Source organism: Ornithorhynchus anatinus, chromosome 1 (genome assembly GCF_004115215.2).
Source record: "Ornithorhynchus anatinus isolate Pmale09 chromosome 1, mOrnAna1.pri.v4, whole genome shotgun sequence".
Taxonomy (NCBI): domain Eukaryota; kingdom Metazoa; phylum Chordata; class Mammalia; order Monotremata; family Ornithorhynchidae; genus Ornithorhynchus; species Ornithorhynchus anatinus.
This window is the reverse complement of record NC_041728.1, coordinates 49,996,024-50,017,469: the sequence shown is the minus strand read 5'-3', so window position 1 is coordinate 50,017,469 and position 21,446 is coordinate 49,996,024. Positions and strand designations below refer to the sequence as shown.

The window sequence follows — 21,446 nt, the reverse complement described above, 5'->3', positions numbered from 1 at the left end:
TTTGTGGCCCCTGCAATATAGTGGTGATGAAATATTAACTGTGAAAACGGCAGGTTCCTTGGGCTCACCAGCGGGAGTTATTTTTACCAGAAAAAGAGCAGAATCAAAGAGCACCTGAGCCCAAATGACTCTGTTTAATTTAAATCATATGCTTGTATGGTAGTAAAGCTCAACACTAAGTTTATTGCAGAGACGTTCCACTATCAAAATACTTTCTGTTTTGTATTCAGGGCTGGTTACAAGATGAAAAAGTTCTTGAAGAAGCTACACAAAAAGTGGCTTTGCTGCATCAAAAATACAGGTGAGAATTAAAATCTACAGTATATTGAAATAGACTCTTTCAATTCAGTTTTAAGTAAACAGTGAGTAAATTCCCTGAATGCTTGTCCTAAAAGCTGTGTGAGTTTCTGGGTATGTTTACATCCAAGAAAAATCTTACACCAGAGAAAGCCAAGGCACACCCAAATGATTCAAAGGTGGACTGCATGTTATTTGAAGTAACTATTGTATGCCTTTGAGATGATCCCATTAGTAGACTATGCCGTATAAATACATATATCTTGGTGTTAACTTTTGTGACTGTCACCGAGTCACTTAACTGAATTTCTGTTTTTGAAGCCAAAGGAATTAGTGTATTTTTCAAATGGAGGTTTAGCTTTGGGTTATTGCAGTTAAAGACCAAAGTTCCAAATGAGGAGTTGGTTTTGTGAATTTTAGGGTTTTACTGCTAAGAAAGGTTTTTCACTTCTAACTTTGTGAACAGTCTCATTGTGAACCAACAACTGTTTTGTTTGTAGAGGACTTACACCACCTGATGCCGAAATGTTATATATGCAGGAGGTAGAAAGAATGGAAGGCTATGGGGAAGAGAGCTATCCTGCCAAGGTAAGCTAAGAGAGCTATCCTGCCAAGGTAAGATTGACTGTAATCTAATGGCTCATAGTAATTTGTTCTCCAAATTCTTAAAAATATTAATTTTTTGGTTTTGCTTTATATTTTATTTTTATTAAACAAACAATGGCCAATTATTCAAAATAATGCTAATAGTTCAAAAACTTTCTGACAATATCTGAAATTCAAAATTCCAAAGAAGCAGCGTGTCGTAGTGGGAATCATAGCACCTAGCTTCTAATCCCAGCTTTATAAATCGCCTGCTACGTGCTTTGGGCAAGTTTCTTCACTTCTCTATGCCCGTTTCCTCATACGTAAACTAAGGATTAAATACCTGTTCTTCCTTCTACAAAGAGTGTGAGTTCCATGTGGGACAGGGACTGTGTCCAACCTGGTTAGCATGTATTCATTCATTGATTCATTCAACTGTATTTATTGAGTGTTTACTGTGTGCAAAGCACTATACTAAAAACTTGGGAGAGTACAATACAACAACAAACAGCCACATTCCCTGCCCAAAAGGAGCTCACAGTCTACTGCAGTGCCTAGAACGTATTGATACGTAGTAAGTGCTTAACAAATACTATCAAAAAAAAAATTATATTTCTTGTAACCAAAACTCCATAGTAAATTGGATAAACATTGAGGCAAAGGTTTCTGGGACAATTTCCTGATACTCGTATATATTTGCAACAAAATCATAAAATTAACATATTTTCATTGAGCATAATGATTATGTGATTCTGTCTCTTTAAAAGCAAATTATAAATGAGCACTTATAAATACAAACACCTGTGATTTGTTTGATTAAGTGGCATAGTAAGTCAATTTTTTGTGCTTGTATTATTTCTTTTAGGACAGCCAAGGGAGTGACATATGCATTGGAGCATGCCTTGATGGTATTTTTGTGAAACACAAAAGTGGGAGGCCTCCAGTTATATTTAGGTATTTATTATTAAATCTTAATTGTTCAAATTTATGCTTTCCTAAAAGTTTATCATTTTGATTTCAATTCTGACACCAATCAACCTCCCACATAAATTGATTTGGAATTATGTCCTAATGGATTCAACAAGGATTCAGTGAACTCCTGTAACAGATTCATGCAGTAAAAAGTATGCTATTCTTCAGAAATGCAAACTAGGCTCAATAATTAGTGCTTATTCAGTTGATCTCTTATTTGATCTAATACGATTTTTTACATCTGCTTTTGGACTCATTCATGTGGGAAAAAATAGCTTGCTGCAAAAATAAACTTCCCAAAATCTAGATTTATGCCAAATACATAACACATACATTATGATTTGGAAAACAGGATATTTGCCTTGAGTGTAGGTGATATTAATCACTTAACCTCTCTGTGCCTCAGTTCCCTTATCTGCAAAGTGGAGATTCAGTAATTCTTCTCCCGTCTACTTATTCTGTGAGCCCCATGTGGGATCTGATTATCCTCTATCTACCCCAGCACTTAGTACAGTGCTTGGCATATAGTCAGCACTTATTGTTATTAAATAATATTATTATATTGTATCCTTTAAAGAGATTATTTATTCAGCATGGCTCAGTGGAAAGAGCACGGGCTTTGGAGTCAGGGCTCATGAGTTTGAATCCCAGCTCTGCCACTTGTCGGCTAAGTGACTGTGGGCAAGTCACTTAACTTCTCTGTGCCTCAGTTCCCTCATCTGTAAAATGGGGATTAAGACTGTGAGCCCCACGTGGGACAACCTGATTCCCCTATGTCTACCCCAGCGCTTAGAACAGTGCTCGGCACATAGTAAGCGCTTAACAAATACCAACATTATTATTATTATTATTATTATTATTATTTTTAATTGCAGCAATATCGTAGACAGAGAAATAATATTCTCTCTTATTTTCTTGCTTTCCAAATTAATATGCATCCAGGGATCACATGGGAAGCAGCGTGGCTCAGTGGAAAGAGCACGGGCTTTGGAGTCAGAGGTCATGGGTTCGAATCCCCGCTCGGCCACTTGTCAGCTGTGTGACTTTGGGCAAGTCACTTAACTTCTCGGTGCCTCAGTTAGTTACCTCATCTGTAAAATGGGGATTAAGACTGTGAGCCCCACGTGGGACAACCTGATTCCCCTGTGTCTACCCCAGCGCTTAGAACAGTGCTCGGCACCTAGTAAGCGCTTAACAAATACCAACATTATTAGAGAAGCAGCGTGGCGCAGTGGAAAGAGCACGGGCTTTGGAGTCAGAGTTCATGGGTTCAAATCCCGGCTCGGCCACTTGTCAGCTGTGTGACTGTGGGCAAGTCACTTAACTTCTCTGTGCCTCAGTTCCCTCATCTGTAAAATGGGGATTAAGACTGTGAGCCCCACGTGGGACAACCTGATTCCCCTGTGTCTACCCCAGCGCTTAGAACAGTGCTCGGCACATAGTAAGCGCTTAACAAATACCAACATTATTATTATTATTACATTTAGGAGGTCAAAAAAAAATAGTGTGATTTCCAAAGTTTGTCTGTACTTACTGTGTCATTCTCTATCCATTGTTACTTAGGTGGCATGACATTGCTAATATGTCTCACAACAAGTCCTTCTTTGCATTAGAGCTGGCAAATAAAGAAGAAACCATCCAATTTCAAACTGTGAGTGTTAGTGATTTTTTTCATAGAACATGTTGTAGTGTATTTGAAAAGTTGTAGGCAGAGGTTGGTGATTAGCCAACCTCAAGTGCTTAGTACAGTGCTCTGCACATAGTAAGCGCTCAATAAATATTATTGAATGATTTTACAATGCTAATGACGCATCTGAAATGAAAGTTTAGATCAGAGTTGGGAGAGAAAATATTTTCAGTTTTCAGTATATACAAAGCATTCTGTAAATATTCAGGCACTAGCTCCTTGCATTCCTCACTGAAAATCTCTATTCATTCTTAAATGTATATTTGGTGTAACTGTACATTATATTATGTAATTTTGTATTGCAAATTTGTTTTTTATATATTTCAATCTCTGGAGCCCAATGCTATTACTTGGCTTTAGCCTGCATTTTTTACAGTTAAAAATACAGATTGTCCACTAAAGAGTTTTATTCAAAAAATATACCATGTTTCAGAATATCGATATTAATTAATAAATATTTTCTTTGCTAGGAAGACATGGAAACTGCTAAATATGTGTGGAGGCTGTGTGTTGCTAGACACAAATTTTACAGACTGAATAAATGTAGCCTGTAAGTATTACTTGATCATCATGTTACAGGAAATATGGGAATTAGTCATTTATCTATAACACTGAATATTTAGAAATAAAAATTAAAAACTCAAAAACTAAAAAATATTTTTCCAAACTAAAAAATTAATAGTTTCTTCTTTTGTAATGCTATCCTAAATTTTTTCCAGCATTGGTTACATATAAATATGACATATGTTAATAATTTATTTCCCATTACAGCTTAAAATTATTTTTGAACATTCATTAGTTTTGGTCTAGGATTTACCTTCAAGACTTTTCTCAGTTTTGCAAGGCTTCTTAAAATTTTGAACTGGTGAAAATGCTACTGTTATCAATCTCCCACGTTAAAACTAAAAGACACATGGAAGAGAGAAATCTTTTTAATCCTGATGGTTAGGAACCAACTCATTCTGGAATATTCATCTTGTTCTTGTCTTGAGAAATTTTTAATGGACAGCAAATGATTTCCTGTTCTCAAGGGTGGGAGACAGGAATAGGAACTACTGTACTATTGTGAAATGTGAACTGAAGTGGGGTGAAGCAGGAGGTGGGAAGGTTGCCAAGAAGGTTGATGCAGTAATCGGGGCAGGATAGGTAAGTGATTAACATGTTGGCAGTTTGGATGGAGAGGAGAGGGTGGATTTTGGCAGTGTTGAGAAGGTTGAACCGATGGGATTTGGTGACAGATTGAATACATGGGTTGAATGAGAGAGATGAGTTGTGGATGATATCAAAGTTACAGGCTTGTGAGACAGGGAGGAAAAGTGGTGCTGTCTACATCAGTGGAAAGTCAGTGGGGAGTACAGGGTTTGGGTGGGAATATGAGAAATTCTGTTTTGGTCATGCTAAATTTGAGTTGTCAGTGGGACATCCAAGTAGAGAAATCCTGAAGGCAGGAAGAAATATGAAACTCTACAAGAGAAAGATCAGGATTAGAGATGTAGATATGAAAAACAGACAGTTATACGAATAAATAAAATTTATGTAATGTACATAAGTGCTGTGGGGCTGAGGGTGGCTTGAATATCAAGTGCTCAGAGAGTGCAGATCCAAGTGCATAGAAGCAGCGTGGCTTAGTGGAAAGAGCACGGGCTTGGGAGTCAGAGGACATGGGTTCTAATCCCAGCTCCACCACTTGTCTGCTGTGTGACCTTGGGCAAGCCACTTAACTTCTCTGTGCCTCAGGTACCTCATATGTAAAATGGGGATTAAGATTGTGACCCCCAAGTGGGACAACCTGATTACCTTGTATCTACCCCAGCACTTAGAACAGTACTTGGCACATAGTAAGCGCTTAACAAATACCATAATTAATAGATGATGCAGAAGGGAGAGAGAGTCAGGGAAGAGAGGGTTTAACTGGAGAAGATCCCTTGGAGATGTGACTTTAATAAGACTTTGATGTTGGGGAGTGGTGGTCTGGCATGTATGGAGGGAGAGGGAGTTCCAGGCCAGAGGGAGAATGTGGGAAAGGGCTTATTAGTGAGATAGATGAGACTGAGGCAGAGTGAACAAGCTGGCACTAGAGAAGCAAAGTGTGCAGACTTGGCTGCAGTATGAAATCAACAAGGTAAGGTGGAAGGAGGTGAGCAAGTTATCTAAACATGTTGCCTCCACTTCCTCTCCTCCAATTCTCTCCTTGATCTCCTCCAATCTGGCTTTCACCCCCTTCATTCCACCGAAATTGCCCTCTTAAAGGTCATCTCCTTCTTGCCAAATCCAACAGCCTCTACTCCATCCTAATCCTCCTCAACCTCTTGACTCCCTTCTCCTGGAAATATCCAATCTTGGCTACAGTGACACTGTCTCCTTCTATCTCCCTGGCCACTTATTCTCAGTCTCTTTTGCAAGCTCCTCCTTTGCCTCCCACCTCCTATCTCTGAGAGTCTCTAAAAGGCTCAGTTCTGGGTCCCCTTCTATTCTCCATCTACACTCACTCCCCCAGATAACTCATTTGCTCCTATAGCTTCAACTACCATCTCTATGTGGGCAGTTCCCAAATTTACATCTCTAATCCTTATCTTTCTCCTGTAGAGTTTCATATTTCCTCCTGCCTTCAGGATTTCTCTACTTGGATGTCCCACTGACAGCTCAAATTTAACATGACAAAAACAGAACTTCTCATTTTCCCACCCAAGCCCTGTACTCCCCACTGACTTTCCATTGATGTAGACAGCACGTAAACTCTTAGTTTAGGAGGCCAGTTTTGCCCACAACAAACAGCTCTGCCACTCATACAGTAGGGGCAATTTCCCGATTTCCTCTGAAACTAGAGATAGTTCAGAATCCAGTCCTCTCATTCCCTTTCTTTTTGATTTATCATGTTTAAAGGAAGCTCAAATGAGATTAATATCTTCCTCAATTTTATTCAGTTATTCAAATTGCTCTTACCTACCTCCAGAGAAAGGCCATTTATTATCTGATAAACCTAAGGAAATCAAGCATGAAAACAATGCTCATCACTTCTAAGGAAACACTAGAAAACAAAAACCTTAACTTTAATTCTTAATGGAAACATAATGCTTGGTGAACCACAGCTCTTCTAAGAAATCCTCATAATATTGTTGATCTTGGAACCTCCTCAGTTTCAGGCTTCTAGCCATCTCTTATCTGATCTACTCCCATTCAGCCAATGATTTTTCTCTGGTAGCTCATGTGGTATTAAAATCACTAATTACTTGAGAAGCAATGTGGTTCAGGGGAAAGAGCTTGGGCTTGGGAGTCAGAGGTCATGGGTTCTAATCCCAGCTCTGCCACTTGTCAGCTGTGTGACCTTGGGCAAGCTACTTAACCTCTCTGTGCCTCAGTTACCTCATCTCTAAAATGGGATGAAGACCATGAGCCCTACATGAGACAACCTGATTACCTTGTATCTACCCCAGCGCTTAGAACAGTGCTTGGCACATACTAAGCGCTTAACAAATACCAACATTATTATACTAATCTTTTAACAGCAATAAAGCCCCTGAACCCATCTCCTGTGAAATCTTCCCACCAACAAAAAAAAAAAATAGGAATTAACTATTTTTGATATCCCTCATAATTATTTCTTCTTTAAACTAAGAAATACTAGGGTATTGCCATAACAAAGAGGGAGATTACTTTTAGATTGGGAGAGGTGACGGATTATGCTTCAGGGTAAATTTTTGCGCAGGGCAAGATGGATTATTTTGTTTAATCAGTGGTATTTGAGTGCTTACTATGTGCAGAGCAGTGTACTAAATGCTCGGGAGAGTACAATGTAACAGAATTAGCAGACTTGGTCCATGCAAAACAATGCCTATGTATGGATCAGGAAACTTCCCTGTGTGTAAATTAGCCCTTTATAATTGGGCCCTTTTCTTACCATATTTACTTTTCAGGCCCCCCAGGCACTAGAGTGTATATATGTTCGTGAACATGTGTGTGTATATTTGAACCTTGGGGATTGATATGATGCTACTGACTGAGATTTTATCTATATGTTCAATTGTAGCTGGAAAGACTAATACAGGTCCAACAGTTTCTCCTACAGTATGGGTATATTAAGATCCTCTTTTGCCATGCTTTGCATGAACCAAGTGTAATACCTGATGTAGTTTGCTATCATAATTTCCTGAAAGTCTCTGTTTTAAAAGTTATGGTTTGCCACACTTTAGCCTGGTCTGCCACCAGTTTTATTTCCCAGCAACTCTCCATATATCTTTGTGGCTTACTCTTGGAAGTAATTTATACACAGGAAGATTTGCACCAACCTTTCAGTTAACTCTAAAAGACACCAAAAACCAAAGGAAATTACTAAATGCCCAGCTGTTTCTCCATCAGGTAAAACCTTGTATATTTCCAATGTGTGCTAATTTTTTTCCATTATAAAAAGTGTCATAAAAAGAAACAAGTTAACTTGATGGGCTCATTTTACAAGCCCTGACATTTGTTATCCTCATCTTCCCTCCCAAACCCGGTCCGCTCCCAGACTTCTCTATCACCGTGGATGGCACGACTATCCTTCCCGGCCCGCAGGCCCGCAATCTCGGTGTCATCCTTGACTCGTCCCTCTCGTTCACCCCACACATCCTATCCGTTACCAAGACCTGCCGGTTTCACCTCTACAATATCGCCAAGATCCGCCCTTTCCTCTCCACCCAAACGGCTACCTTACTATTACGGGCTCTCGTTATATCCCGGCTAGACCTACTGTGTCAGCCTTCTCTCTGACCTCCCTTCCTCCTCTCTCGCCCCGCTCCAGTCTATTCTTCACTCCGCTGCCCGGCTCATCTTCCTGCAGAAACGATCTGGGCATGTCACTCCTCTTCTTAAACAACTCCAGTGGTTGCCTATCGACCTCCGCTCCAAACAAAAACTCCTCACTCTAGGCTTCAAGGCTCTCCATCACCTTGCCCCTTCCTACCTCTCCTCCCTTCTCTCTTTCTACCGCCCACCCCGCACGCTCCGCTCCTCTGCCGCCCACCTCCTCACCGTCCCTCGGTCTCGCCTATCCCGCCGTCGACCCCTGGGTCACGTCCTCCCGCGGTCCTGGAACGCCCTCCCTCCTCACCTCCGCCAAACTGATTCTCTTTCCCTCTTCAAAACCTTACTTAAAAATCACCTCCTCCAAGAGGCGTTCCCAGACTGAGCTCCTCTTCCCCCTCTACTCCCTCTGCCATCCCCCCTTTACCTCTCCGCAGCTAAAGCCTCATTTTCCCCTTTTCCCTCTGCTCCTCCACCTCTCCCTTCCCATCCCCACAGCACTGTACTCGTCCGCTCAACTGTATATATTTTCGTTACCCTATTTATTTTGTTAATGAATTGTACATCGCCTCGATTCTATTTAGTTGCCATTGTTTTTACGAGATGTTCTTCCCCTTGACGCTGTTTAGTGCCATTGTTCTTGTCTGTCCGTCTCCCCCGATTAGACTGTAAGCCTGTCAAACGGCAGGGACTGTCTCTATCTGTTGCCGACTTGTTCATCCCAAGCGCTTAGTACAGTGCTCTGCACATAGTAAGCGCTCAATAAATACTATTGAATGAATGAATTTGTTAGACCTCTAAGGGTTAAATTATGAGAAATGGGCCATTTGCTTGTAGAGTAAAATTAAGTAAATTGATCTCTATTTCTTCTTTGGCATTTTTATTTCCTCTAGAAATTATTCCTTGAGGTACAATAGCCCTTTTATAATCAGTAATTAAATTTCATATAAACTCTAAGAGGCAGGAACAGATGGGGTAAATCGAGTCAGAGAAGTGAACTGATTTGACTACAGGTATACAGCTAGAGCAGAACAGCTAGAACAGAACCCAGGACCTTTGGCTCCCTCTGATTTTAAAAAGAAAAGTGCATAATTATCTGTTATTTTCTCTTTTGTTTGGACATTTCACATTTTCTTATTCTAAAAAAGTAATTGTTGAAAATACTTTTGGGATACTTAAAATCTAGAATTATCTGCAAAAGCTTGGCTAGCATCCTTTAGATGTTGAAAACTTTAAGATCAAAAATACAAAAATTAGTTCCAAAGGGTAATTATTACCGCTCCACACAAAGAGGGAGAGCTTTCTATGCTAGAAACAAACATCTTTTCAGAGGACAACCGGTATTTATTGATTCTTCATTTTGTCTTCACATACTTTATCCTTAGAGACTCTCCTGATTCTTCACCTGTGGAACGTTCTCAGAAATCTTTCCTCGTTATTTCTTTTCCATACTTTCCCATCCTTTCTTCCCAAAGGGTGATCTGAGAAAACTGGGTTCTCTCTAAATTTGTATTTTTAATCAGATACTTTTTGGGTCCTTGATTTTGGGCTGCCTGTTGAAGGAATAGAGACATACCATTCCCTGTCATCAATGATAGGATAATAGTTTAGTCATGTTCCATGAAAATCTGGTGACTGCAAAATTGATTCAATCTGTAAATTTAGCTCGTTAAACAGTGTGAGTACTGTAATCTTTGTAATTACTGTGTAATCCCTAAACTGTAAGCAGCTCCTCACCAGACTAAACATTTTGAGAGCAGGGATTGTGTCGATTTATGCTACTGTTCTTTCCTGAGAACCTAGTATGGTGGTCTGCAAAGAGTAAGTGTTCAATACCATTGATTGATTTGTCAGTGCAATGCACCAAGTTGGCATGTTGAAAATATGCCTTTCAAAGTGAATGTCACATATCTGGATTCAGTTCTGTAGGACAAACAACTTGGGACTCTATCTTTTATACCGTTCTCTGACGACAGTAAACACTTCATAAATTTTATTATCATTATGTCATAATTATCCACTGGCCATATCAAAATCATTAGAAAATGAAAGATGCTGTTCGTTATAATGATCATAAAAATAAATGTGGTATTTTTTGAACACTTACTAAGTGCCAGGCACTGTACTAAGCACTGGGGTGAATACAAGCAAATTGGGGTGGACACAGTCCCTATCCCACATGGGGCTCACAGTCTCAATCGCCATTTTACAGATGAGGTAATCAAGGCATAGAAAAGCGAAGTGACTTGCCCAAGGTCACACAGCAGACAAGTGGCAGAGCTGGGATTAGAACTCATGACCATATGACTCCCAAGACCATGCTCTATCCACTGCACCATGATGCTTCTCCAAAGCACTTTCTACAATATAAGTTTGTTTGAGCAGGAGCAGTGCAAATGCAAACTTTGCTGGGAGTGAAAAGGAGTTGCATGGGGGAGAAGGGAAATGGAAGGGCAGACTGTAAGCCTTTCTTCCTTCCCGTCCTCTCCTATTTGCAAATGTCTTTCCAGCAGCAAAGGATTGGGTTTTGTATCCTACTGCCCATTCTGCTATCCTAGTAGTTGCAGGAAGACTGTTCCACTGCATTTGGAACTGTGCTTACTATTGTGCTTTATTTTGTAGGCAAACCCAGACGGTTGCAGTGAATCCAGTAAGGAGGAGATCTTCTTCAAGGATGTCTCTGGTAAGATTTTGACAAGTAGTCAGATGCTTAATTTGCACCTTCATTCTTACTCTTTCATTAACTAGAAAGCAGGAGCTCTGTGATGGGGGAAAAACTAGCAGTAATGAAATTTGGATGGTTAATTTTAAGGCCTGCCATATCTAGAAAAAAGTAGTTATTGCCAATTCTATTTTATATTTTCTTTTATTTTAAATGTGCTTTATTCACTATTTAGCCTGGAGTGGAACATAAATTTTAAATACAGGAGGATTGTGTTTATCCAAGAATGAAGGGAATAAGGTATCTGTGCAAAACCACAAAATCTATAATTTTTTATTCACAGACTAAGCTTTGTTTGTCCAAGAATGAAGAAAATAAACTTTTCAGTGCTAAACCACAGAGCTGTAACTTATTCACAGACTAAACTTTGTAGTAAAGACACTGACTTCAGTTTCAGTATAAAAGCTTTAGGAATGTCATTTACAGTAAAAACTTAATAAATATTGATGTGTGTTGCATTTTTCTACCATTTATCATGTCAAAATAGGAGTGATCAGATATAGCCTATACTGCATTCTTAGTTATGTGACAACTTTAGTAAAACCTGCAGTTTTTAACTTTTTAAACATTTTGTTCCTTAGCCTAAACCTCAGCCTTTCATGATGCCACCACCACCTCAGCTGCATTATAATGGACACTATACAGAACCTTACACTTCTTCCCAAGGTAAAATACAAGATCTTAGTATGTTTTCTACTATAATTGAAAAGACCTCACTAATAAAAAGCCTCAGCGCTTCTTAGCTGAAATTAAAAAGGAGATGTCTGTTTACATTGTTATACTGTACTCTCCCAAGTGCTTAGTACAGTGCTGTACATAGTGCTCAATAAATACAATTTGATTGATTGATTAAAACTTCTGGGGATGCCAGTTATGTTTATAACTCTCAATCACACATGCAAAATAAATTGATTCTAGACTTAGAAGTTCTGTTTTCAGTTGCACAGCCAAATCCTTTTCCTGCAGTATCAAATTTATATTAACGTTTTCTCTCAAATGCTCCTTTCCCCACAAAATTAAGACCGATATTTTAGAAATAGCCCAGTTAATCAGTAGTACAGGCCACCTCATGATAGTTATGTGTTTCTTGAAACTGTGGTTTTATCAACAACAGCTATATCATGAAGTGCAGTTTCCCATATTGACGTATTATAAAATAGGGTCCATTTCAAAACCTCTGGAAAAATATGAAATTCCTTTCTTTGCTATATACTGTTAACATTAAGCCTCCCTAAACTCTGGCTTAGTCTTGGTTATGTAATTTGGAACAAAACATCACATTAACTAATGAGGAGTTATAATGTATCCTATTTACTTACACAATTACCCCACATTTTTGAATAATTCTTGTAACCCCCAAAACCTGGGAGGGGCAATTACAAGGGAATTAAGTCTGCCATTATGAGGAGGAGAAAGAAGTAAAAAAAAGGTGGGGGAAAGGAGGGAAGAAGAAAGAGAAAGATAAAGAGGGAACTTGAGACTGCATCTCTTTCTTCTGTTGCACTCTCCCAAGTGCTGCATACAAAAGGCACCCAGTGAATTACTGTAACCTTCTCCTCCAGTCTCCTCTTTCTACCTTGGGAGAACAACTCAGTAAACAACTCAGTAAAAACTCAGTTAAAAATAACAACTTCCCTGTACAAGTTTGTGACATCACATTTTTCTGCCTATTCTGGGGCATGCTTGCAATCACTACTTAAAGAAATAATCTTTTAATTTCCTTCTCGAAAATCAGGAGGAGGGGAAGGAATTATATGTTAGAGGATTAAGACAGAGTAGAGTCTGGTAGGAGAGAGAGAAGACCATTTCAGATATCACTATGAAAAAAGTCTTTCTACCTAGGGGAAAGGAGTACTGCAATGTTTTCACATCCAGAATTGAAGTGCTTTACTTCACAGCTGATACAGTTTTCAAAATTTGGCTATCTGGTGCATAATCTGAAACAAGGTCTAACATTTAAACCTCATTTGGACTGGCTTTATGTGTGGCAAAATTTGTATGTGTCAAGCTGTCTATTCTTCTGTTGTATGAAATGAGTAACTCATAAGAGTAGTAAATATTCCTGTGGAGTCTTGTCAAAAGGAAAAAACAAAGGTTAAGGGGGATGTTTCAGCTCATAGAGACATACTTTTGCCCAAACATCCAACACTTTTTTAAAAGTAAATTTTCACCTTTGTATTTTTATTCTTTGAGGTAACAGAGCAGCCAAATCTCATTTATACAGATTAAAAGGAATGGAGGTAACATAGTTGTAATTCCTTGATAGTCTTAAACTATTTAATTGTCTAATTTTCATCCCTCCAGAAATTTTTCCCAGAGTTTGCTATCTAAACACAAAATGCTTGATTGATTTGAATTTCATTTCTTTGTAATTTCTCTGGAAGAGAAGATAAAAAGCAGTAACATCCAAAAGGCAAGAATCCAGAGAAAGAGAAAGAAAGTGGATAACAAATCCTTACATAACTGCCAGTTGACTGACTGGATCTGCTTTATGTTGATGTTGCCCTATTTAGCTATAAAATTCTCAATTTATTGTTCTGCCACCATCATTGAATTGCTTTTTTCCTTAAGGAATAATGATTATTTTTTAATGGTATTTAAGTGTTTATTGTGGTGCTAGGCACTATTCTGAGTGCTGGGGTATATACAAGGTAATCAGGTGTACACAGTCCATGTTCATTCATTCAATAGTATTTATTGAGCGCTTACTATGTGTAGAGTACCTTGGCTTCACGGACTCTGTCCTCTCCTGGTTCTCCTCTTACCTATCTGGCCGATCATTCTCGGTCTCCTACGCTGGAGCCTCCTCCCCCTCCCATCCTTTAACTGTTGGAGTTCCTCAAGGGTCAGTTCTTGGCCCTCTTCTGTTCTCCATTTACACTCACTCCCTCGGTGAACTCATCCGCTCTCACGGCTTTGACTACCATCTCTACGCAGATGACACGCAGATCTACATCTCCGCCCCTGTCCTCTCCCCCTCCCTTCAGGCTCGCATCTCCTCCTGCCTCCGGGACGTCTCCACCTGGATGTCGGCCCGCCACCTAAAACTCAACATGAGCAAGACTGAGCTCCTCATCTTCCCTCCCAAGCCCGGTCCGCTCCCAGACTTCTCCATCACCGTGGATGGCACGACCATCCTTCCCGTCCCGCAGGCCCGCAATCTCGGTGTCATCCTTGACTCGTCCCTCTCGTTCACCCCACACATCCTATCCGTTACCAAGACCTGCCGGTTTCACCTCTACAATATCGCCAAGATCCGCCCTTTCCTCTCCACCCAAACGGCTACCTTACTATTACGGGCTCTCATTATATCCCGGCTAGACTACTGTGTCAGCCTTCTCTCTGACCTCCCTTCCTCCTCTCTCGCCCCGCTCCGGTCTATTCTTCACTCCGCTGCCCGGCTCATCTTCCTGCAGAAACGATCTGGGCATGTCACTCCCCTTCTTAAACAACTCCAGTGGTTGCCTATCGACCTCCGCTCCAAACAAAAACTCCTCACTCTAGGCTTCAAGGCTCTCCATCACCTTGCCCCTTCCTACCTCTCCTCCCTTCTCTCTTTCTACCGCCCACCCCGCACGCTCCGCTCCTCTGCCGCCCACCTCCTCGCCGTCCCTCGGTCTCGCCTATCCCGCCGTCGACCCCTGGGTCACGTCCTCCCGCGGTCCTGGAACGCCCTCCCTCCTCACCTCCGCCAAACTGATTCTCTTTCCCTCTTCAAAACCTTACTTAAAGATCACCTCCTCCAAGAGGCCTTCCCAGACTGAGCTCCTCTTCCCCCTCTACTCCCTCTGCCATCCCCCCTTTACCTCTCCGCAGCTAAAGCCTCATTTTCCCCTTTTCCCTCTGCTCCTCCACCTCTCCCTTCCCATCCCCACAGCACTGTACTCGTCCGCTCAACTGTATATATTTTCGTTACCCTATTTATTTTGTTAATGAATTGTACATCGCCTTGATTCTATTTAGTTGCCATTGTTTTTACGAGATGTTCTTCCCCTTGACGCTGTTTAGTGCCATTGTTCTTGTCTGTCCGTCTCCCCCGATTAGACTGTAAGCCCGTCAAACGGCAGGGACTGTCTCTATCTGTTGCCGACCTGTTCATCCCAAGCGCTTAGTACAGTGCTCTGCACATAGTAAGCGCTCAATAAATACTATTGAATGAATGAATGAATGAATGTAGAGCACTGTACTAAGCGCTTGGAATGAACAAGTCAGCAACAGATAGAGACAGTCCCTGCCGTTTGACGGGCTTACAGTCTAATCGGGGGAGACAGACAGACAAGAACAATGCCAATAAATAGAGTCAAGGGGAAGAACATCTCGTAAAAACAATGGCAACTAAATAGAATCAAGGCGATGTACAATTCATTAACAAAATAAATAGGGTAATGAAAATATATACAGTTGAGCAGACGAGTACAGTGCTGAGGGGATGGGAAGGGAGAGGGGGAGAAGCAGAGGGAAATGGGGAGAGAAGAGGGAGAGGTGAAGGGGGGGTGGTAGAGGGAGTAGAGGGAGAAGGGGAGCTCAGTCTGGGAAGGCCTCTTGGAGGAGGTGAGTTTTAAGTAGGGTTTTGAAGAGGGGAAGAGAATCAGTTTGGCGGAGGTGAGGAGGGAGGGCGTTCCAGGACCGCCAGAGGACGTGGCCCAGCGGTCGACGGTGGGATAGGCGAGACCGAGGGACGGTGAGGTGGGCGGCGGAGGAGCGGAGCGTGCGGGGTGGGCAGTAGAAAGAGAGAAGGGAGGAGAGGTAGGAAGGGGCAAGGTGATGTAGAGCCTTGAAGCCTAGAGTGAGGAGTTTTTGTTAGGAGTGGAGGTTGATAGGCAACCATTGGAGGTGTTTAAGAAGGGGAGTGACATGCCCAGATTGTTTCTGCAGGAAGATGAGCCGGGCAGCGGAGTGAAGAATAGACTGGAGCGGGGTGAGAAAGGAGGAAGGGAGATCAGAGAGAAGGCTGACACAGTAGTCTAGCCGGGATATAATGAGACCCCGTAGCAGTAAGGTAGCCGTTTGGGTGGAGAGGAAAGGGCAGATCTTGGCGATATTGTAAAGGTGAAACCAGCAGGTCTTGATAACGGATAGGATGTGTGGGGTGAACGAGAGAGACGAGTCAAGGATGACACCGAGATTGTGGGCCAGAGAGACGGGAAGGATGGTCGTGCCATCCACGGTGATAGGGAAGTCTGAGAGAGGACCGGATTTTGGAGGGAAGATGAGGAGCTCAGTCTTGCTCATGTTGAGTTTTAGGTGGCGGGCCGACATCCAGGTGGAGACATCCTGGAGGCGGGAGGAGATACAAGCCTGAAGGGAGGGGGAGAGGACGGGGCGGAGATGTAGATCTGCGTGTCATCTGCGTAGAGATGGTAGTCAAAGCCATGAGAGCGAATGAGTTCACCAAGGGAGTGAGTGTAAATGGAGAACAGAAGAGGGCCAAGAACTGATCCTTGAGGAACTCCAACAGTTAAAGGATGGGAGGGGGAGGAGGCGCCAGCGAAGGAGACCGAGAATGACCGGCCAGAGAGATAAGAGGAGAACCAGGAGAGGACGGAGTCCGTGAAGCCAAGGTGAGATAAGGTATGGAGGAGGAGGGGATGGTCGACAGTGTCAAAGGCAGCAGAGAGGTCAAGGAGGATCAGAATGGAGTAGGAGCCATTGGATTTGGCAAGAAGGAGGTCATGGGTGACCTTAGAGCAGTCTCGGTAGAGTGGAGGGGACAGAAGCCAGATTGGAGGGGGTCCAGGAGAGAATGGGAGTTAAGGAATTCTAAGCAGCGACTATAGACGACTCATTCTAGGATTTTGGAAAGGAAGGGTAGTAGGGAGATAGGGCGATAACTGGAGGGGGGAGTGGGGTCAAGAGCAGGTTTTTTTAGGATGGCGGAGACGTGGGCATGTTTGAAGGCAGAGGGGAAGGAGCCATTGGAGATTGAGTGGTTAAAAATAGAAGTTAAGGAAGGGAGGAGGGCAGGGGCGATGGTTTTAATAAGGTGAGAGGGAATGGGGTCCGAGGCGCAGGTGGAGGGGGTGGCAGTTACGAGGAGGGAGGAGATGTCCCACATGGGGCTCACAGTCTTTTGTCCCCATTTTACAGATGAAGTAACTGATTCACAGAGAAGTGAAGTGACTTGCTCAAGGTCACACAGGAGACAAGTGGCAGAGCTGGTACTAGAACTCATGTCCTTCTGACTCCTAAGCCCATGCTGTATCCACTTGGCCACACTATTTCTTATTGTTTGGTATTGTTCCTGTTCCTGTTATATTTAATTTGTTCCAAATTGCAGATAAAATAGGTTATAAGTATTTTTTTCAACATAGAATTTCCCTGAATAAGGCAACTCACTCTTGGGAAAGAGAGAGACAAAGGTAAAGAAGAAAGGAAGTTCAGAAAAAAAGGAGAATAATGCAAGGACTCCTTGCCCACAGTGGCAATCCCCAGGTTTTTAATGGATGGGCTTATTTTCCAGCTATTCACCCCCAAGGTTTAAATTCAAGAAGCAGCAGCGTGGCCTAGTGGAAAGAGCATGAGTCTGGGAGTCGGAGGACCTGGGTTCTAATACCAGTTTTGCTATTTGCCTGCTGTATGACTTGGGACAACTACAATTTTTCTGTGCCTCAGTTTCTTCATCTGAAAAATGGGGGATAAGTACCTGTTCTCCCTCTTAATTAGACTGTGAGCCCCATTTGGGACAGGGACTGTGTCCAACCTGATTATCTTATGTCTATCCCAGTGCTTAGCCTAGTTCTTGGTACATAATAAGCACTTAAATGCCACAGTTGTTATTATTGTTGCAGTACTGGTCTTCTTTGTAACACCAGAATAAACAGAACAGTGCTTGACACATAGTAAGCGAACAAGTACCATAATGTCCATAATAATAATAAAAAAAATCAATTCAGATTAGGACCTTAACTATAAAAGAAATGTCCTGATTCCCAGCAGTCCAAGTCATATAAACCCACCAGCAACCTCCAACTTTTATGCACTTATTTGTACCCATCTGCAGCAACTTAGTATATGTTATTCAGTTGTACCTTCAATTACTTACTCTGGTTACCCCTTTTGAAAATATGTTCACGACTACTTACCCTACTAGAGTTTTGGGCAAGGAACATTTCACTGCCCTATTTTGTACTTTCTAACATGGCGCATTGTACCCAGCGGGGCTTCAGTAAATACTATTATTACCACTACCACTGCATTCTGAAATATCTTTATGTAAGCTACTTGCTAGGAAACTATCTCGGTGGCTTCAAGTAAGTGTGCTGTTTCTGACTTTTCGTAAAAGGAGGATAACTTTCCTTGGTAGTTTTGGCACAATGGCATCATCTATACTAAAAATTTATCACAGTGAAAAAAAATGGGAAATGGGGAATTCATTACTGCATTGCTAACTAAATCCCGAGCCATTACAAGATTTCCCTCTCTCCACTTGGTTATAATTCATTTTAAAAATATTTTCTTTCCAGATAACCTCTTCGTGAACAATCAGAATGGATTCTATTGCCATTCTCAAACGAGTTTAGACCGAGCACAGCCTGACTACAATGGGAGAATCCGCAACGGGAGCGTCTACAGTGCCCACAGCACAAACTCTTTAAATAATCCTCAGCCCTTTTTGCAGCCGTCCCCTATGTCCTCTAACCCAAGTATTACCGGAAGCGACGTTATGAGACCTGACTATGTTCCATCACATCGACATAGCGCCCTGATACCTCCATCTTATCGCCCTACTCCGGATTATGAAACGGTGATGAGGCAACTCAACAGAGGAATGATACATGCAGAGAGACAAAGCCACTCAATGAGAAATCTGAACATCAGCAATTCCTATGCATATAGTAGGCCTGACGCATTGGTCTACAGCCAGCCTGAAATCCGCGAGCATGCTCAGTTTACCTCTCCCCAGTCAAATCACTATCCGTTCAATCTGAATTGCAGTTTTCACAGCCAGTCCCCTTCCCCTCACCCTGCCGAAAGGAGACCAGTTGTTGGAGCCGTCAGTGTGCCCGAACTGACTAATGTCCAATTGCAGGCACAGGATTATCCAACTCCAAACATCATGAAAACCCAGGTATATCGACCTCCTCCCCCCTACCCATATCCAAGACCCGCCAACAGCACCCCAGACCTTTCCCGCCATCTTTACATCAGCAGCAGCAACCCGGATCTCATTACCAGGAGAGTCCACCACTCAGTTCAGACATTTCAAGAAGACAGCTTGCCCGTTGCCCATTCTCTCCAAGAAGTCAGTGAGCCCCTGACGTCAGCCCGTCATGCTCAGTTACAGAAAAGAAACAGTATTGAGATAGCTGGGCTGGCTCACAGTCTCGAAGGGATCAGAATTAAAGAGAGAACCATGTCGGCATCAGCAGCCGATGTGGCGCTGCCACGGGCTGTCTTGGCAGGTTCTCAGCCAAACGTTTTCATCGAGAGAACCAAGCAGGAAGAAAGTGAAGAACAGGAAAGTGTGAGATATGGTCACAAGAAGTCACTTTCAGATGCCACCATGCTGGTTCACAGTAGCGAAGAAGAGGAAGATTTTGAAGACGATAACAAGGAAAGCGCAACACTCTCTCCTCCCCCTGGCGAGCCAACCCGACTTTCGGCTCTAATGGACAGTTTTTCCCAAGAACCTTTGCTGAGTTACCCCTTTGGTTCTGTAATCCCGGTTCCCAGCTCTTTGCATATTTGTGAGCCTAAGATACACGTTATGGAATCTGAAAAGAGGGTTAGAGACGTAAGCCCGGTTCATGTAATAATTGAAAGCCAGATGCCTAGAAGAGGAGAGGGATTGCTCACGCCATCTATGTCTGAGTCTGATCTCACGACCTCAGGAAGATACAGGGTGAGGAACGAGTCAATAAAGAAAAGGCCAGTGTCTGATTTTGTGTCCGGAAAGAAGAATATTGTTGAAGGTCTTCCGCCTTTGGGAGTAAGTACCAGATATTTCTATTTCTCCTGGGGCTTTGATAACAAATTGGATGCATCTTTTGGATAATTCTCACCTTTCCAAAAATGCTGTGGCTTTTTATATCTTACCCTATTCTTTTTCCTGTATTTGTCCTTTTTCATGAGGTGTTTCTTTGTTTGGGTCCTCGAGTGGGAGATGTTAAGAGATCAGGATTCCAGTTCAGTCTTTTTGGCAGTTAACTATTGTAAATGTGTTTGGTGGAGACAGAGTAAGCTTTTAAATAGAATATTAGGAGAAATGAATATTGCCCAATTTTAGACAGTGTTTATTATTCATTGGCTACATGTGAGAATTGTTGTTTTGGCACATGGAGCCTAAGGTGCAGCCAGAATGTCATGATTATTTACATATTGGGTGGTGAATCAGCTTGCCCTAGTGGAATGACCATCCATTCAGAGGACCTGCGTTCTAATCCTGGCTCTGCCATGTGTCTGTTTCAAGATCTTGGGCAAGTCAGTTAACTTCTCTGTGCCTCAGTTACCTCATTTGTAAAATGGGGATTAATCCTTCTGCCTCCTACTTAGACTGTGAGCCCCTTATGGGACAGAGACTGTGTTCAAACTGATTAACTTGTGTCTTCCCCAGAGCTAAGTACTGTATTTCGCACATAATAAGTGCTTAACAAATACTGTAATAATAAAAATGTAATCAGATACAGTTTACTTACATTGCCACATATATCACATTGATTTTGAGTAAAGTCAGTGCAGCCTTTATCTTAAGTGATTGAAAATTTCCATTAGAAAAAGTGGTAGAATAGGTTAAACTAAGGCAATTTTAAAAAATATGGAGAAGAAAGGCTGTTAAAGCGATAGGAACTTCCTATAAATAGATTGGGCAAAAAGAGGAAAACAAAAGAGCTACAAGAAGCCTGACCAATAGGTAAAAGGTAATAGGCACTTGGGAAGTACAAAATAACTGACTAGGTGAAGTCTAATGCCTAGAAGTATACATTCCAACAGAGGAGACAAAATATAAAAAGATTTATAATATATTACTCTATCCCTGTATTGGGGATAATTTGTACTGTTTCCACAGAGAGAGCTTGCTGGAATTTATTTTCGTAATTGAATTGCTTACTTATTGGTATTATCAGTTTTAATATCTGAGATCAGGCTCAAGTTTAAGTTTTACCAATTTACAGGCCTTAAAAATTTGTCATAGGGATTTGTCATTTGTCATAGAGAAGCAGCATGGCCTAATGGATAGAGCACCCACCAGGGAATCAGAAGGACCTGGGCTCTAATCCCGACTCTGAGACTTGTTTGCTGTATGACTTGGGCAAGTCACTTAACTTCTCTGTGCATCAGTTACTGCATCAGTAAAATGGGGATAAAGACTGAAACCACCATATGGGACAAGGGCTGTGTCCAACATGATTAGCTTGTATCTACCCCAGTACTTAGAACAGTGCCTGGCACAAAGTAAGTGCTTAA

At 41.8% G+C, this 21,446-nt stretch overlaps 2 protein-coding genes across 4 annotated transcripts in view; one reads left to right on the top strand and one right to left on the bottom strand.

Annotated features, from left to right (window-relative positions):
- The window catches only part of SPATA7 (spermatogenesis associated 7), a 104,852-nt gene that overhangs the window by 13,489 nt on the left and 69,917 nt on the right, over positions 1-21,446 (bottom strand). For 2 of the 3 annotated variants that reach the window (XR_003758731.2, XR_003758739.2), the window contains exons 15-16: positions 4,359-4,443; positions 3,389-3,469 (exon numbers count right to left, since the gene is read on the bottom strand). The exons of the other annotated variant lie outside the window; for it this stretch is intronic. The gene's annotated coding sequence lies outside the window, so the exon portion shown is untranslated. The remainder of the gene's footprint in view (positions 1-3,388; positions 3,470-4,358; positions 4,444-21,446) is intronic. 3 annotated transcript variants of the gene reach the window in all.
- The window catches only part of PTPN21 (protein tyrosine phosphatase non-receptor type 21), a 69,321-nt gene that overhangs the window by 32,941 nt on the left and 14,934 nt on the right, over positions 1-21,446 (top strand). Inside the window, exons 6-13 of the mRNA XM_029062082.2 lie at positions 231-301; positions 798-885; positions 1,748-1,836; positions 3,418-3,505; positions 4,012-4,091; positions 10,943-11,003; positions 11,624-11,708; positions 18,506-19,971. Coding sequence (XP_028917915.1) covers positions 231-301; positions 798-885; positions 1,748-1,836; positions 3,418-3,505; positions 4,012-4,091; positions 10,943-11,003; positions 11,624-11,708; positions 18,506-19,971 — 2,028 coding nt within the window. The remainder of the gene's footprint in view (positions 1-230; positions 302-797; positions 886-1,747; positions 1,837-3,417; positions 3,506-4,011; positions 4,092-10,942; positions 11,004-11,623; positions 11,709-18,505; positions 19,972-21,446) is intronic.